The sequence below is a fragment of the Electrona antarctica genome, assembly GCF_951216825.1.
Source record: "Electrona antarctica genome assembly, chromosome: 1".
Classification (NCBI taxonomy): domain Eukaryota; kingdom Metazoa; phylum Chordata; class Actinopteri; order Myctophiformes; family Myctophidae; genus Electrona; species Electrona antarctica.
The window spans coordinates 31,147,791-31,166,035 of NC_136806.1; the positions used below are offsets into that span (position 1 = coordinate 31,147,791).

General features: G+C 43.4%; 2 protein-coding genes across 4 annotated transcripts in view; both read left to right on the forward strand.

Annotated features, from left to right (window-relative positions):
- The first annotated feature begins 31 nt into the window (after positions 1-31).
- On the forward strand, positions 32-8,591 carry tstd2 (thiosulfate sulfurtransferase like domain containing 2). The gene is made up of 9 exons (XM_079504269.1): positions 32-279; positions 551-849; positions 946-1,054; positions 1,454-1,576; positions 5,584-5,689; positions 5,891-6,006; positions 6,465-6,623; positions 6,813-6,951; positions 7,523-8,591. The coding sequence occupies exons 1-9, from the start codon at positions 142-144 to the stop codon at positions 7,753-7,755; spliced, it is 1,422 nt and encodes a 473-aa protein (XP_079360395.1). The 5' UTR covers positions 32-141; the 3' UTR covers positions 7,756-8,591.
- A 904-nt stretch (positions 8,592-9,495) lies between these two features.
- sec24b (SEC24 homolog B, COPII coat complex component) overlaps positions 9,496-18,245 on the forward strand; it is a 45,576-nt gene continuing 36,826 nt past the window's right edge. The window contains exons 1-3 of one of the 3 annotated variants that reach the window (XM_079504808.1): positions 9,496-9,978; positions 10,634-11,353; positions 17,016-17,162. In XM_079504808.1, coding sequence (XP_079360934.1) covers positions 9,879-9,978; positions 10,634-11,353; positions 17,016-17,162 — 967 coding nt within the window. In that variant the 5' untranslated portion in view covers positions 9,496-9,878. The remainder of the gene's footprint in view (positions 9,979-10,633; positions 11,354-17,015; positions 17,163-18,245) is intronic. The other 2 variants (XM_079504807.1, XM_079504809.1) reach the window with 2 other exon arrangements.

The following is an 18,245-nucleotide window of genomic DNA, read 5'->3' on the forward strand; positions in this document are numbered from 1 at the left end:
CCGAGTGACAGCAACGTATTAACTATTATTGTTCGTTATTCTGCAAAATATTGTGTTTCTGGTTGCCAGAAAGAAGTAGTTCGTCGTGAAAAGGTTCTGGAAACAATACCTGTATTTACCGGTATTTATTTTTTGCCAACCATGGAGATTGAGAACAAGCTTTCTGCAGAGTTCACAGGCTTTGATCTGGACTCATTCGTCACACCGCATGGGTCCAAAAGAGAAAAACCTCCCCTTTCTGCCACACTGAAAAAGTACCATGCATTCTGCAGGAGGAGGGTGAGTAACAACAACAACAACAACAACATGTCCTACAGATGGACACAGGTCCATGGGCAGGCAGGCACCATGCTATTTATGGAAACCATAACTTTAAATTTGCTGATTGCTATAGGGTAGGAGAATGGCTGAAAATTGAACTGATGTCTTTGGTTTGAAAATCAGTAGTGTAATGGTTCCCCAGGCTACTGCTGGTAGTTGAGAACAACTGATCAATGATTATTTTGTATTGTATATATGTTTCCTAAATAGGCCTATCAATTCTTTTCAGGCTTTTGCAACATATGTGGCATCCAAGACGGATGGATGCTGCAAGGAAGGAAATCCCATGCTAGCTTGGTGCTGCTGTGGTCAGACGTTCAGAGAATCCTCTTCCATTCACAAGCATGTGGCCAAGAGTCATGCATCTGAAATTCAACACCTCACAGAGTCCACGTTTAAACGTTTGTTGAGCCAACTTGAAGAAGAAGCTGTCAAGCATAAACAACCAAGTGTGCCACAGGCAGAGCCGGTGAACATTGCACAGTGGATACCAGACACCAGTTACATCACCGAGGATCAGCTTCAAAAGTATTTGTCTTTATTTTTCACTTTGTTCGGCCCTGTCTTTTGGCACTCTTTTGCATATAGCACACTTTAATGAATACACTTTTTTTTCATCAAAAGGGGTCCAGGCAAGGTACTTCTGTATTACTGCTACTGTGAGGTCGAAGACCCGCATGTCATCTCAGCTTGGCAGAAAGATTTATGTGAAAAGCTCCATTTAACTGGCAAGGTAAGTACATTTCCTTTCCTTGGAACTGACCTTTTCTAAGGTATCTGTAATCATTATTAGCCAATAATGTTATTGATTAATTAATTGGTTGTCCCGTTGTCCGTGGTCCCCCGGAGGTCGATCTATACTTGCTTGGTCGGTCCCCTCTTTACACATTTTGCCGCAAGCTTGTAGATCTGCTATGGCCGGGGACTGCAGCCAATACATAACTCTGACATCCCATTACTCCGACTATGTGGCTTTGCGTCCAGTTAGGGATAGGGTTAGTAATGTGTCTCTATTCCCCCCATCTGTTTAACAATGTTTTGCAGAATCTTCACCTTTCCATTCTGCCATTCTCAGAATAATGATGCTAGGATTCATGTGGCTAATGCAATTGCATATGGTTAATTCTCTCAGGTGAGGGTGGCCACTGAAGGAATCAATGGAACTGTTGGGGGCACTGAAGCTGCTGCTGACATGTACATCAAGGCAATGCGTTCACATCCACTCTTCAACATGATGGAGGAAGAAGATTTTAAGGTTAGAATGAGTTGTACTGTACAAATATCTGTTGTATAATGCATGGTACATGGCTTTCCCCATGATACACCTTTATTCATACACACACATGCCATACTAATAATAGATTGAATTGACTGAACTAATTAGCTGATGAAACACAACATTTTAAGCAAAAGCAATTTACTTAAAGATGGAGTGCCATGATCTTTTTCCACCCTAAAACATGAGGTCTAATTGTTATATAAGGAGGAAGACATTTTTCAAAAAAGTGTACAGTATTTGTTAAAATGTCGTTTTTATGTTGGCCCCCCCACCAGTTCATTAAGTATGCCTGGTTTGCCTGGTGGGTGGTGATCCACCTGAACTTAAGCCATACCCACAGCTGTAGTTGTATGATAAAGGGGGAGGGGTTAAGGGAGGGGCTGATAATGTGATGTCACTATATTACAGTTTTTTTCATTGGCACGTTTGACTGTCAAGGGTTCAGCCTCCAGGAAGAAACCCTAAATACAAAGGGAAGACATCATTGTACATAAAAACAACTCCAGGGTGTCTAATGAAGTACTGTCACCTCATAGACACATGAAAAATACAAAAATTGTATCTTTAAACTTAACTTCTGTTCATCATTCCTTTCAATGATTCCAATTGGTATTGTATTTTATATCGTTGTTATTGTTGAGATTAGTCACCTTTTACAAAGAGGTATAACTAGTAAGGATTGTGCAATCGTGGAATGAGCAACACATATAAAATAAATGTTTGGGTGGCGCCCCCCCAAAACTTGCCAGGATCCCCCCAAATCCACCAATAGTTTTGAGCGACAGGTGTGTGACTGGTACCTGAGCATGGGTCCTGCAACTTTGACATAGATCTGTCTGTGGCACCGGTGTGTAAAATGTGCCTGTAAATCTCTGGAAGAAAGCCTATGGTTCCTCATAGCCGCAATTTGCAACACTAGATTGTTGTCTCCACCAGGCCGACGGCACTCCGTCCATCCGTCCGTGTGTGTGTGTGTGTGTCCGTCCGTCCGTCCGTCCGTCTGTGGACAGCTAATCTCCGGCACAGTTGGCTTGATCGCAGCCATACTCTGCACACACACTCCCTGAATGCCACAGCTGTTCCTCTGCCCCAAGGTTTTCACATTGGCCTCTTATAGCGCCACCAGCAGGCCGCTTTGTGCAACAAAAACAAATTGGACAGTACACCTACAGATTTTGTCCAAACATCACGCAAATTGGTACACGGTCTCTCTAGAGCCATTCAACGAAACTGGTCTTTCAGATTTTTCAGACTTCATCCTGATTGGCTAAGATTGGCTACCAAAGTTCGCAGGAGTGCACGGTTTAAAACAAAATGCCGCAAATCATGAACACATCGTGTGATTTCCATGAAATTGTGCACGCACATTCCTAGCAGAGGAAGAAATGCCACTGGAACATTTTCAACTCAGCCTCATGGTGGCGCTATAACTGGCCAATTCATGTTTTTACCTCTAACTGCACAGATCTGTGTAAAACGTTGTATGCACACTCCCTAGAGGCCAAGGAAAAACCTTTGCCTGGAATTTTTCACATCTGATCTTTATAGCGCCACCAGGAGGCCGACATATGTAAAACACATTTTCTAATAGTACTCCTTCAGATTGTATCCAAATTTCACGGAAATCGGTACACATCTCTCCATAGTCATGTGATCAAGACGGGTTTGTTTTATTTATCATAATCCATCCTGATTGGCTATGATTGGCTTCTAAAGTTTTCAGGAGTAGCCCGCTTTGTACCCGTTTTGTACAAATGGCCACAACTCCTCAACGCAGCATCCAATTGCGGTGAACGTGTGCATGCATATTGCATGAGGAAGAAATAATAATAATTAATACAAATAATGAATTGCATTTTTATAGCGCTTTTCCAAGTGCTCAAAGCGCTTTACAATGGTTCATTCATACATTGGGAGGTGAAGCGGCAAACAGTCGACGCCAGCGTCCTCACTTCCCACATTCACACACCAATGGTGGCGAGCTCACACCAACCAACTCATTGGAGGCAATGTAGGGTTCAGTGTCTTGCCCAAGGACACTTCGACATGTAGGCAGGAGGAGCCGGGATGCAATGTCTTGCAATGACCTTTTCTAGTTTTATAATGGGATGAATCTAGAGTTGCAATACCATCCAGTGTGAGCCCATTCATCCAAATTGCATTTGCGATTTGCTTGTATTAAACAACGTTAAACTCACCAACATTGCAGCTGTAGTGCAAACTCGAATTATCCTCCTTCAATCTGCAAAGCGTTTGTTTCATAAAAAATCCATCGTATGAGTTACTTTCTGTCAAGAAATTCTGTGCCGTGATATTCTTGTAAGACGTTGGAGGTTGGAAGCACTCGTTTTTATTAACGGGTCGTGCTGCCTCCTGCATTATGTGCAAATTTGAAACAGGTGGTACACATGGTCGTTCAGTGACTTTGACGAGCGCTTCCAACTCCAACACTTGCCACTCTGCGTATCAGAACACCAGATTCCACTTGCCCTATTGCACGGGCCTTATCCTGAAGGGACAAACGTGGCATCTTTCCATGGGGGCATGTTGATGCTCGGAGCATACACAAACTCTACAAAGGACGCAGGACCCATGCTCAGGTGCCAGTCACACACCTGACAGGAGGACTGTTATGGCAAGTCGCCATAACAGAGAGTGATTACCAACAGAAGCATATTGGGAAATATGCTTACAAGTTGTACCTCATTGTAAAGGTGACTACAACGATAACGATATACAATTGTTAAAGATGAGGTGCCGTGATTTATGTATTCTTTCCGGTTTTTCATGTCACAGTACTTCATTGGACCCCTTGGTGTGGTTGTTATGTACAATGATGTCTTCCCTTTGTATTTATGGTTTCTTACTGTAGGCTGACACCTTGACAGTCAAACGTGCCAATGAAAAAAACAGTGATTTTACTCCGAAACCTACGACCCGGAAACAATCCGCTCAAAAAAGTTCTCTTTACATTGCTAGCTTACATTCCTATCGTTTTAATTTATACGATATATGATCCAAAAAGCGTTCATATTTTGCGGGAGAGATGGATGAGGAGCAGAAATGAAGCGCTAGTATATCGATCCGTTAGAAACCACGGAGAGCGCCCTGGATTAGGAGAGACGAGTCATTCTTTCTGCCGCGCTAACAGCTAAGTCAACGGTAAGCTAACGAGTCTAGAGTGTAGCATACGGTAGCCGAAAGGCGAACTGACAAATATAATAAAAAAAAAAATCAGAATATTCTTATCTCGCCCCGTATCATTGAGGATGCGCTAAGACGTCTGAGGACGTCGTATTTACCCCTCGGTTCGAGTCCCTATGACGTTTCACGACGTCCTACGGACGGAATGTGTTAATAAACTGGTGGGCGTGTCCACATAAAAACGTCATTTTAACAAATACTGTACACTTTTTTGAAAACATTCTTCCTCCTTATATAATAATAATACCTGATGATCATGTTTAGGATGGGAAAAATTATTAACTGTTTTTGAGTGGTGCAACCACTCCTATAGACAGCTATGTGTGTGGCTGTGTCTCTGGGTCCATCCCTGTGTCCCTGGCTGTCTCTCTGGGTCCGTCCCTGGGTCCCTGGATGTGTCCGAGACTCCGAGCACGAAAATAGTGTCACTGTTGTGCAGCCTAACACACACGCACATATTAACTGTATATGATGATTTCAGGTGTGACAGTACAGTACAGTGACAGTACAGTAGAGTAGAGGGACCCCCTGGGGACCCCCACACGGTAACTCTGTCATTCTCAACCATTTCGGACGCGGGGCGGCTCACCGGAACCGGGTAGACACCCTGGGTGCGTTCCTGTGGGTCTGGAACTTCCGGGGATCCCCCGGGGACCCCCACACAGAGTTGCACCACTCACTTCCCACGGGTGTGATTTAAAAAATAATATATATTTTGTACATGGTTTGGACTGGTTTCTGCCTGACAGCAGAGATATATTTTTCATGTGATTGTCTAGATGAGTGATGGTGGTGCACAGTGTTTCTCTGATCTGAGGGTTGGTGTCTACAAGGAGATAGTCCCCATGGGAGTCAGCCCTGATGTCATCTCCTATAAGTTGGCAGGTACTCAATACAATTACAGTACTCAATATAATAATGATAAGTATTGTAGCAGATAAAACTATTTGTAATTTTGTATAGCCCTTTGTACATTGTCAATGCATTAAAATAAAAGGAACAAATCTTATTGTTTCAACTAATCATCTTAATACACACTGGTGACTGAATAAAGGACAAATTACCGGTTTCAATTTTGTTTTTCAGGAATTCACTTGCAACCTGAAGAATTTCACAATGAAGTGGAGGCACTTTTATCTAATGGGGATTTATGTAACGATACCATCCTATTGGACTGCAGAAACTTTTACGAGAGTAAAATTGTATGTAAAATGTCTGTAAAGAAATATAAATTGAATCTGTGTATAAATCAAGAATTAAGAAATGTAGCAAAATGTTCACTGTCATTGCATATTTGTATGTGCATGCAGTGTTTCCCCTATATAGCCAGAAGCTGATGGTGTGGGGGGGAGCTTTCACCGACGCATGCATGCGCGATGCACGAGCGTGCATGCGTCGGCCCGTGCACATGCGCGGGTGACATTTTTGTGCTTTGGTTTGTGTGTTTTTTGCAGTCTTTTGTGGTTATTTGCCTTTTTTGGCCTATTTGCGGCCACCTACTAAAGTTCATACTGTGGGGGCTGGTCATAATTTTGACACGGTTCTTAAGACGGATTCAAAAGCATTACATTGATTATGAGCACAGATTAATAAACCAGACAGTGGGGAATTACTTATTTGAAATATATGCTTTATCCCCCCCCCCCCCCCCCCCCCCCAGGGACAATTCAGTCATTGTCTGGCCCCCAACATTCGGAAGTTCAGCTACTTTCCAGACTATGTGGACCAGAATCTCGAGCTGTTCAAAGAAAAGAAGGTTCTCATGTACTGCACTGGGGGAATCCGCTGTGAGCGTGCCTCAGCTTACCTCCGCTCCAAAGTGAGTTTCATATTGAGTTTACATTTGCTAGTAGTTAAATTCCAAATTACCAGATTATCAGCCTAACTAGATTTTTTTACCACCACACAAGGATGAAAAAAGAAATTGGGCAATTTCTGCTATCCACCACCATCATACATTGAAGTGTGAAAGTTGCTGGCTAAGTAGATAAACTTCATATGTCTTCAGGATGTGTGTAAGGAGGTGTACCAGCTGAAGGGTGGGATACACAAGTACCTGGAGCATTTCCCAGAGGGCTTCTATCGCGGGAAACTGTTTGTGTTTGATGAGCGCTACGCCATCTCTTCCAACAGTGATGTCATCTCAGGTCTGTGACGAATAATAATATGATGTTGTATATTACTTCTAAAAAAAACAAAAGAACATGTAATAAATACATTAAATATGCTAAATAGTTTAACACAGTGCCATAGGAATGACAGAATAGTCTTTTAGCATATTATATTACATCCACACTGCCATATTGATCATCAACCAATACCAATGACAGCAAATTTAGACTTTATGTCATTTGCTTTTTTTTCTTTTTTTCTTTTTTCTTTTTTAAAGATATTTTTTTGCGGCTTACGCCTTTTATTGGTTTTTGAAGGGACAGACAGTAGGCTGACAGGAAACGGGAGAGAGATGGGGGAAGACATGCAGTAAAGGCCGTGTCGGGCTCGGGAGTCGAACCCGCGGCACACTGCGACTGGATTACCAGTCGGGTGCCCAGACGGTTACGCCACCGCCTGGGCCGTCATTTGCTTTTTGCTTGTAATTTTAACATTCTATTAGTGTACTAATTTACGCTTTGGCAAAAAAAATGTCAGGTGACGTTGCATGTTCCACAACACTTTGATAAGCGGTCCTGCATCATTCTTCTCTGTCCCACGTTTCAGAGTGCAGGTACTGCAGCTCACCCTGGGACCAGTACCAGCTGTGTACCACACAGTTCTGCTGTCAGCTGGTGCTCTCCTGTCCCGCCTGCCGTCTGGAAGGGCGTACCGCCTGTTGCCTCGCCTGCCAAACCAAACGGGGACGGGCACAAAGTGACGAGTCTTCCTCCGCTCCACAGCAGAAAGAGGAGTGTGAGTGCACAGATGGGCGACTCCGGGTTCCCCAGGAGGTGTGACGTGTTGCAATGTCATCTCTGAGAACATATTTGTAGGACGTTTTCAGCCCCCCTCCGGCTTCCAATAAAGCATCGGTGAAGAGGTTTGCCGATGACCGAAATGATTCTTCTTTACATACCAACTGGTGAAAAGTACAGTAGAAGCGTGCACGCTGCACAGCTCAAGATCATGACTATGAATAAACAATACGAGCAGTCACAGATCAATAGTCAATGAACACTTTTCTTCTGAAAGAGATCTTCGGCGTAATCAAAACCAGCAGAATGTATTTAATAGAAAATATGATGTCCAAACCCCAACTGGCAAAGATAATGCATCATTACAGAATAGGGTCCATCAGTCAACATCAGTCAGATGTGTGTGCTCTTCTTTGTAATAAATTAATTAATCACAATGAGAACAAGAGTATATGGGACAGGGATTACATTATTTCTGTTTATATATTGAAATCTGGAAAACAGCAGTCTGTGCATTTGTATTTGTATTACCTTGTGTTTACCTTGATTACTGTAAATCGCTCTGGATTAGTGTCTGCTATAAACTGCCTAAATGTAAATTGTTAACAATATGTACACTGGGCTGGCTATTTTGAAAATAGCCTATCTACAAGCTCAACATAAGCCATGACACGTTGGGAGGTTGTAGATCCTCACTCAGTTTCCACACATTTCAGTTGAAATAAAAAGCAGATCTGTCTGCTTTTCTTCTGAATTCTTGCTGAATTCATGCTTCTTCTGAATGCATCTGCTGCCTCTTCAAAACTATAATCTGCTGTTAACATACTGTGTGTGTATACTACTGACGCAACGTCAACCAATAAATTATTATGATTCCCGTTTGGTGCCTTTTTAATGATGAGCTTTGGTGATCATGCTCCCTGTGTAGGGGCCGATTCATACTCCTATTTTACCGCTGTTTCGGCGCTGTAGTGCCGAAATGATTTCGGCTCATCAGAAATTTTCAGTAGCACACAAGAGCCGACTTTAGGACGGTACCCGCCCCCTGAACCTCAAATGACGTCACATTGTAGGCTCTACAGAGCCGAACCGACTTTTATTTGGCTCTAAAATAGGAGTATGAATCGGCCCTAGGCCTGTGCAGAACTATCATTACATAATACTTGAGTCAAAGATACTCTTGGTCAAAATATATTACTCACATATACAAGTGAAAGTTGCTCTGTTAAACGAGGGCTACTTGCTTTTATTGAATTCTATATTTGAAAATTTAGACATTTACCCCCAATATTCAAAGACTTCCCCAAAATGTATTCAAATCCCCAAAAGGTTTACAGCGCGTCATGATGCCATGTGTTGTGAGCTTGTAGATCAGCTATTTTCCCTATGTTTGAATTAGAGCCTAAGTGGTTAATTCATAATGTATTTTTGTAAGTTTGGGTCCCAGGAAGACACCAGATGTATATTTTGGACCTCGAACCTAGAATGTTTGTAAAACTGTACATACATTACTGACTTACTTAATCATCATCATCATGCAATGAATCCATGATCCAATACATAGAAATTGATTTATTGGAGATTCTGACTTTCAATTGTACTGTACATACATTTTGTTTTGACTGTATTGTTACTTTTTTTTGCTTTGGCAATGTAAACGTTTTCTCATGCAAATAAAGCCCTTTTGAATTGAATTCAATTGAATTCATTGAATTGAATTGAATCCAAAAGCACCTGCTCCATCATCCATAGCTCTAATGCCTTCAACGGCAGCAAAGGGCATTAGGGCTATGGAACAGAGCTACAATTACCGTAATACCTCTCCCGCACGAGCACACCAAAACCACGCAAGGGGGTCTAGCTTGGAGCTGGGCTGGCGGACCGCAGTGCAACGCCGCTCCGCTGACTGCCTGGATGTGACTGGGAAGGGAACATCCTCAACATCCGAGGCGACTGTGAGCAGGCGAAGGCTCGCCTCCCAGGCTGTTTAGAGCGCTGCGGGGGCCGGGGGGGTTTATACTTCAATAAATACACAGCCGTCAGCCGGCGATGCATCGTTGATGGCAACAACACACCGCTTCTTCTGATGTGTCTTCACACCACCACCACCAAAGTGCATCTGTGGCTATAAAGGAGGATAATAAGGCAGGCGGATCGGCGACATCATGTCTGCGCCGCCGGGTTTTACCAACCTGAACGCCTCCGTCCGTTACAGCCCAAACTCAACGGCCAACGGAGGAGAATATGCGCCCCCTTATCAGAACGGTAATCCATCCACCATCCATCCAGGCCATGGTGACTGGGATTAGCCACACGGCTAACCCCGTAGCATGCAAGCAAGCAAGCACGTCAGGTGTTTTTATTATTTAGACAAGTGTCTGTTTTGGTTCTGTTCAAGTCACCAGAGCATCATAGTACAAGAAATAACAGCTTTAAACTTGTCAATGACAGTAAAGCTGCGTTAGCTGGTCCACCCGGCTAGTTAGCTTTCTGCTAGTGTTAGCTGTATGCTTCAATGCCTTGTCGTTGGCATTGTGCTACTAGTCATTTAGCATAAAGTAAGGTGATTATAAAGCAACAGAAGTATTTGACAGATTGTACGTCATCCGTCCTGTCCCGTATATCAGTGTGTCTCGTCAGTCTGGCAATACTACTATAATGTGTCAATGTAGTGTAGTAGTAGGATGGATGCAGCTGGGAGACATGTAACTAAATAATGCGATTTCAAGTTACATTAACAACGGTGTTATAGCAGCTGTGTTTAATATTAACCTATGTATTTTGTCTGCAAAGGTTGGTGATGGAGTTAATTTGGAAATTAAACACAGCATTACATTGAATTGTCAAGAGTTTGGGGAAAGGGGAAACAGTAAGATAGGCTATTTGACATTGTGACCATCCGTGTTTCTTTGATTTCCAGGACCAGAACAGAAGTCCATGTATCCACCTGCAAGCTACTATGGAGCACCGCCTCAACAGCAAGGTCAACCCACCATTCCTGCACACTGTACCCCTGCCCCTAACAAGGCACCTTCCACGAACAATGCCTACAGTGCTAACTACTACCACAACAACCAGCAACAACAGCATCGCCTCCCTCAGCACCAAGTTGCCCCCAATATAGCACCCTCGGCGCCCTCTGGGGCAGTGGCACCCCCAAGCTTTGCCCCCCCACCCACCCATCCCTATGGTACCATCCCAGCCACCACCAACCCCATTTCTTCCCCTCCGACTCCACAAAACGCTCAACCTAACCCCCAGTCATTCCAGCAGCAGCATCAGCCGGACCCCTATGGCACTCCAGGAGCTTACTATGGACAGCAGCCGTTCCAGGCTCCCCACACACAGCAGCAGCCCAGTTTGGTGCCAGCACCACCCAGCTGTCCCGGCGCTCCTGTCTATCCTATTGTTTCTTACCCGTCAGCTCCTGGTAGCAGCCAGTATGGGACCCTGCGGTCTTCCCAGACCCCTGCTGGCGGCACTGTGGCCAACCTAATCAACACCCCCCTCCATCAGCAGCCCCCGGGGAGCAGTGCCTCACACCCCCCGACCCCTTCTACGACAGCAGTGCAGCATGGGTACAGTGTGGCCCCTCCTCCCGGTCAGTCGACAATGGCAGTGAATGGCCAGGGCAGCACAGGTAAAGTATTATGGCTTCTTTTTTATATACAGTACAAAAAAAGTAATTCTTCTCTTAAAAAATAAGAGAGGGGATTATGTGGGGAACACTGGTTTTGATCATATGATGTCATGATTGGGGAAACCGCAACGCTCACCCCAAAACACGCATGTATTCGAAATATGTTTATGGTTAGGCGTCGTTTTACTGAAGTTCAGGAATAGGGTTAGGTTTTAGCACCGTTTTACTGAGGTTAAGGTTAGGAATAAGGCACGTTTAGGCATAGTCTAGTCTACTGAGGTTCCGTTTAGGAATAGCAGGTAGAGACCGTTCCGAGGTTGCTGGATATTATGCGCCTGGGGCGACTCTGTTTTAGGGCAAGAGTTTTGGTATTCATCGCTAGACCTGTGCCTACTAACTTGCTGAACCACCAAGATGCTAGCCTGGGTTCCAGCCTGATTCGCTGCGTTCCGCTGATCTGAAAATGTCACTGCGCTACTCAGTCTGGACAGTCTCCTATTCTCCATAGGTAGGCGGGACATATAAATGGTGCATTTATATATATAAATCCCCTTATCATTCACTAAACTCACCCCACACAGCTACTGCTGTTGTCCTGCAACGTCCCCTTATCATTCACTAAACTCACCCCACACAGCTACTGCTGTTGTCCTGCAACGTCCCCTTATCATTCACTAAACTCACCCCACACAGCCGTAATTTTTTTGTACTACTGAATCTGACAGTGTACTACTGAATCGTTTACTTTTTACCGTAGGTTTTTACTCAATACCGTATAACGGCATACCGTTTTTTTCAACAGTGAGAAGCATGGACAGAGTGGTGCTGGCTGATAACGTATCAGCAACAACGTTGCGACGTAACAGTTGACTTGATGTTATGAAATGCGAGTCAAGCAGCCTCTGTCCAGATTTGAGTAGCGCAGTGACATTTTCAGATCCGCGAAACGCAGCGAATCAGGCTGGAACCCAGGCTACCAAGATGCCCCATTTCCTTGTATAGGAGCAGGAAAACAAATTTAAATGTGGCTTACCAGCCAAAGTACCAGCCAGGGCCAGGCAGATTTGTTACCGCCCAAAACAATAGTGTTCCAGTATATTACCGTTTAAGTAATCCTTGCTGAGCCATGTGGCCTCTCTAGTGACATATTCCAAAAATAACGGATCTACAAGCTTTATTGTCACATCACAGGGTTACAGGTCTAAAGAAGTGGGTGAATAATAATAATAATAATAAATTGTAGTGATGGGAGATTAATCGGCAAACACATCGGTATCGGACGATTTTAGTTGTTTTTAGATTAATCGGCATCGGTTTGATTAATCAATCAGACCGATTAATTAATCGGTCCGATTAATCGGTCTGTCTTTACAGATAAACAAGCCCAAAGTAACAGCTTGAACAGATCTACAAGCTCACAATATTAAATATAAAGGTATTAAAGTAAAATCTGACTTGCCTAAGCCTGCAGTGCAGATACCCTGTTACATGTATTTTTCAGAATGGACAAAATTATTATAATGTTTCAATACGGAATGAGATCGTATCGACATCTGTAATATCGGTTATCGGCCATAACACCAATTAATTATATCGGATATCGATATCGGCCGAAATGTCTCTCATCGGCACATATCTAATACATTTCTTGGTACTCAACGTTGCTTTCCAAGAACAAACAAAAAGACTACTTGTGCAAAAGAAGACTTTGTTCGTGTGACCCCCATTTAATGGCATTTATATCTCTGGGACCCTCTGGGATATTGTAAAATCAATGTTAATTTAACTCTGAGAGTGTACAAATGGAACCAAATGGACCCTAATGGGTCCATTTGTTTCCAAACTATCAATTATTTGGGGACCCCCTGGACCCCAGGGGTCTTTTTTGATTGATTGAAATATTTATTAACATTTTGCAGAATTACAGTACATTTCAAGCACAACTCAATACAAAGACTGTTAACTGTGAGTGGATGACATTTAGAGACGTACAAATAGACACTTCTATAACCAAAGAACAGAACAGGAATTCATCATAAAGGAGGTAAAAAGGGAAAAGAAACATTCCGATTTTACAGGGGGCCAGTTTCGAATTGCAGCCGTCCGTAGGTGCCCTTTGAGAGTGGTTTTGAAGGAGTCGAGGGATTTGCATGTCTTAATGACTGTTGGCAGGGCATTCCACATTTTGGTGGCATAAGAGCGAAAAGTATTTAGTCCCTTGCTTGTGCCGAATCTGGGTTGTACATGGTTTGTTGCACTCCCTCTGGTGTTGTGGGTGTGGACTTTGTTAACATTAAGGAAGTATTTAGACAGGTACATGGGTATCTTGGTGGTGTATCGAATCTTGTGGACCAGGCCCATTGCAAGACGCTGTACTCTGTCGTCGACCCTAAGCCATTCCAGCCTGTCAAAGTGGGCAGGGGTGAGGTGGGTTCGGGGGGTGAGGCCAAGTAGGAGCCTGACCAGTTTGTTTTGGGAGGTCTGGAGCCTTGTTTTAAGGGCCTTTGATGTGCTGTGGTACCAAGAGGTGCATGCATAGTCGAAGAAACCTTGTACGAGGGCTCCTGTTAAGGTCTTCAAGGTGTTTTTGTTGACCAGTGAGGAGATCCTGTAAAGGAATCTTGTTCTTTGATTGACTTTTTTTATTACATTGGTGGCCATTTTATCACCGGAAAGATTAGCCTCCAGGATGGAACCTAGGTAGGTATTAGGTAATTTTATTTCATCTTTTCGTGTGATACTATTGTCACCCACTCTAACCAAGAAGCCATCTGCCTTGCTGAGATTATTTGATCCGAAGAGAATGGATTCAGTTTTTCCTAGGTGTAAGGAATAAGGATAGTTTGTTATCAGCGAGCCAGGTGCAGATTCTACCGAGTTCAGAGCTGAGGGTCTTTTCAACCTGCAGTTTGTTCCTGTTCGAGACCAGCATTGCTGAGTCATCTGCGAACAGGAACAAGTTGCAGTCACAAGCTGATGTCATGTCGTTTACATATATTAGGAACAGTATAGACCCTAGTATGCTTCCTTGTGGAACGCCACAGCTCACTGGGAGGGTGGGGGACACTGTTCCGTTCACCTCCACCATCTGTTCTCTCCCCTCCAGGTAGGATTGCATCCAGCTCACTGATGTGCTATCAAAACCAATTGCTTTTAGCTTGTTAACCAGTATGGAGTGGTTCACGGTGTCAAAAGCCTTTTGGAGGTCCAGCATGACCATGCCGCAGTAAAAAAACAAAGCTAAACAGAAATCACAACATAATAGTGAATCAATAAAAGCAATCCCAGCTATAATGATGAGTTCCATAATTTAACTGCCCTAAAAATAAAAGATCAGCTTCCCATACTAGTTTTTATTTTTGGTAGAACATAAATATCTTTGTGTCTTGATCTTGTGTTGACCTGATGTTTCTCGCGAACTAATGTTAATTTATTCTTTATTTGGAGGGGAATATTGTCATGACCAGTGTAGTGGCCTTGTGGGGTTGGAGGGCACTCAGTTTTTTAAGTACCTCCTCAGTTGATACCATTGCCATTTTAAAATCATCTTTACAAACACCTAGGTTTTTGTAGAAGGCTTTGATGTGCTCTACACCAAAACGCCCAGAGTGGGAGGGCAGTTTGTTAACCAGCGTTGTTGCAATGTTTGTAAAGAAGATGTTTAAGTCGTTGGCTACATCAAGCTTGTCAGTGATGAGGGTGTCATTCGATTTGATGTTTATGTTTGTAAACCTGGTTTTTAGTTTCTGACCACAGCCTAGTTGTTTGTTTAGTAGCTTCCAGAGCTCTCGAGGATTGTTTTTGTTTTCCTCTGCTTTATCATTGATAAAGTTTATTTTAGCTGATTTGGTCATGGCAGTTACACTGTTTCTTAGCTTGTTTCGTTGTGTTTTTAGGATGCCCAGTTGGGTTTTTTGTCTCTGGCTTTCATTGCAGTCAGTATGTCCGAATTCATCCATGGCTCCGAGCGGGTTTTGACCCTAATGGTTCTCAAAGGAGCCATGTTGTTTGTCCTTGTCCTTGAGGGGTCCCTGGACCCCACTTTGGGAACCACTGTCATAGATTATGGATGGGCCTGGGTGGTGATTGTCCTTAATGATACGCTGAGCTTCGACCATGCACATCTTCTCATATAATGTCTGGAGGGAGGGAAGCTCAGCACATTGTGGAATTTGTATTCGGAAACTTTGGTTCCCTAAGCCAAGTTTATGATAGTACCACAAGTTACAACTCTCCCTATTACCACTTATTTGCTATGATTGTTAATATAAATTTGTCGACTGTTTCTGGATGCTCTCTCCCTGTGAGATGACTTGAATTTACACATTGGATTAGTACTATTATGAGCAACACGTATCTATTCATCATGTTTCTTAACACTTCAGGGCAAGTTGGGGCTCTGACACTTACAAACATATGGCTAGCACTGGAGTTTCTTGGAGCTCCTACCAGCTAACCTGACTCCGCCAGATGGGGCAGCAGAGAGTAGCAGCTAGAGGCGGGATCAAGGCATACACAGTGCTGCCTTGATCCCACCTCTAGCTGCCGCTGATTGGCCAGGCCGTTTTGTGGCCGGAGCATCAAGTCTGCCTGAGAGTTCCCAGATGGGAGCAGGAGGGGGGAACCCAGTGTACTCTCTGCTGCCCCATCTGGCGGAGTCAGGTTACCTACCAGCAGCCTCATACTATCATTATACGCCACCTTGAGTTTTCTCATGGACTCTTGTTTATACCGACACCACAAATGACCAGTATACAAGGATGTACAATATGCCTTAAAAATGTGTCTGTAATTCACCAGCGATTGTGAAAGATGACATCTGCTCAAACTTGTTCTCCATAGAGGAGACTGTGTTGTCCTCCCTACTTTACTGTTTTCCTTCTATATCAAAGCTGAGAGGCACAGGAGAGAAGGGTTTAGTGGGATTTGATCCTGAACCAGCAGAGTAGGTGCACTTAGGGTAGATTCACACTATGGACCACTTGGCAGATGTTGTGGTAGTGTGAATGCTGCGTAGTGCATACCGTACTCACTGTTCCCCAGAGCGGATCACCCAACCATTCCCGGGACCGAGGTAGTCTTGGGACTGATTGAAGTGTACTCGGATACGGATTGATGCAATGTGAAAACATTGAATACAGTTGAATGAAGTGTACTCGGATATGGATCGATGCAATGTGAAAGCATTGAATACAGTTGAATGAAGTGTACTCGGATATGGATCGATGCAATGTGAAAACATTGAATACAGTTGAATGAAGTGTACTCGGATATGGATCGATGCAATGTGAAAGCATTGAATACAGTTGAATGAAGTGTACTCGGATATGGATCGATGCAATGTGAAAGCATTGAATACAGTTGAATGAAGTGTACTCGGATACGGATCGATGCAATGTGAAAGCATTGAATACAGTTGAATGAAGTGTACTCGGATACGGATCGATGCAATGTGAAAGCATTGAATACAGTTGAATGAAGTGTACTCGGGTATGGAAGAATCAAGGCCAATGTGAATCATGCCAGCGGGCACCAGGCAATCGTATTCGGGAACAGTTTGAATCAAACAGACTCAGTGTGAATCTGCCCACAGACTATCGGATACAGCACATCTTAAGTGCATGATTTTGTATTATTATATTCTTTTCTTCTTTTCCCACAGCCCAAACCACAGGTCACCAACACATTGACCAAAGCCACCAGGCCTCTGTGACCTATGACCCCTACTGCAGTGTGGGTCCAGACAGAGACAGACCCCACTCAGGGACCCCCTCAGCTTCTGTCCATTCTTCTCCAGGACACCACCAAGGTAAAAGGCAAAGAAAAGATAGAGCGACAGTGATCGATGACGCAAACGGCATACCGTGACAATCATATTGGATATATAGTATAAATTAGGCTTTGTGCTCCATCGCAGGTGAGAATCACTTGCAAAACTCCAGATCTACAAGCTAACAACACTTAACAATGCAAAGTGTTTTCAGCTTGAATATCTGTTTTTTATTAAGGCACCATCGTAGTTGAACTAGAGATTGTACGTCTCTCTCTCTTGTACTAAAGAGACATTCAACACACATAGTGCTCCATTCTACATGCCGTTGAGGGAGTTGAATCGGGCGTTGCACTATGCAAATGATTCACACAGACTCAATTTATAAATGACCGACATTCATCCTTTGTTACACGTGTGTAACAAACTTAACCCATTTAGACCTGATGTGTTGCCTTATAGCTTTTAACCTTTTAACTTGAGCAGATCTACAAGCTCATAGGAGCTTGTAGATCTGCTATTTTTGAAAAATCTTGAAAATGTGGTGCAAATCTTTGAATATATATATATATATATATATATATATATATATATATATATATATTCTTTCAGAGCGAACGTTTTTAACTCATCTTTGCTTCTGGTTGTCCATGGAACAAAATATTTTGAGATGGGGTTTGCAGCCAAATACATAACATTTTGGGGGTCCTTGACATGAAAAACTTTGAGAACCACTGACATAAGGCGGGCCGTGGTGGCTCAGGGGTAGAGTGGCTGGATGGTAACCGCAAGGTTGCCAGTTCAAACCCGGGCTCCCCCAGAGTCAGTGTCAAAGTGTCCTTGAGCAAGACTCTGAACCCCTAAGTGCTCCTGATGTGCTGTTTGGTGCCTTGCATGGGGTCCGCCGCCATCGGTGTATGAATGTGTGTGTAAATGGGTGAATGTAATGCACTATTTATCATTTTACATAGAAACATAGGTTTGTCAGGATTTGGAAGACATCTTTAGAGTCAGTTCTCAGGTCTAAATGGGTTAAACAAAGGCACACAAATCAAGGCTGTGAAACACACGTTTCATGAAACTGGCTATAAAGGTTTCATGAATGAGGCCCAATGACTTGAA

Coding starts and splice junctions, on each gene's coding strand:
- tstd2 (XM_079504269.1), top strand. CDS start 142: ATGGAGATTGAGAACAAGCTTTCTGCAGAGTTCACAGGCTTTGATCTG. Junction 280..550: donor ATGCATTCTGCAGGAGGAGG/GTGAGTAACAAC, acceptor AATTCTTTTCAG/GCTTTTGCAACATATGTGGC. Junction 6,952..7,522: donor CAACAGTGATGTCATCTCAG/GTCTGTGACGAA, acceptor CCCACGTTTCAG/AGTGCAGGTACTGCAGCTCA.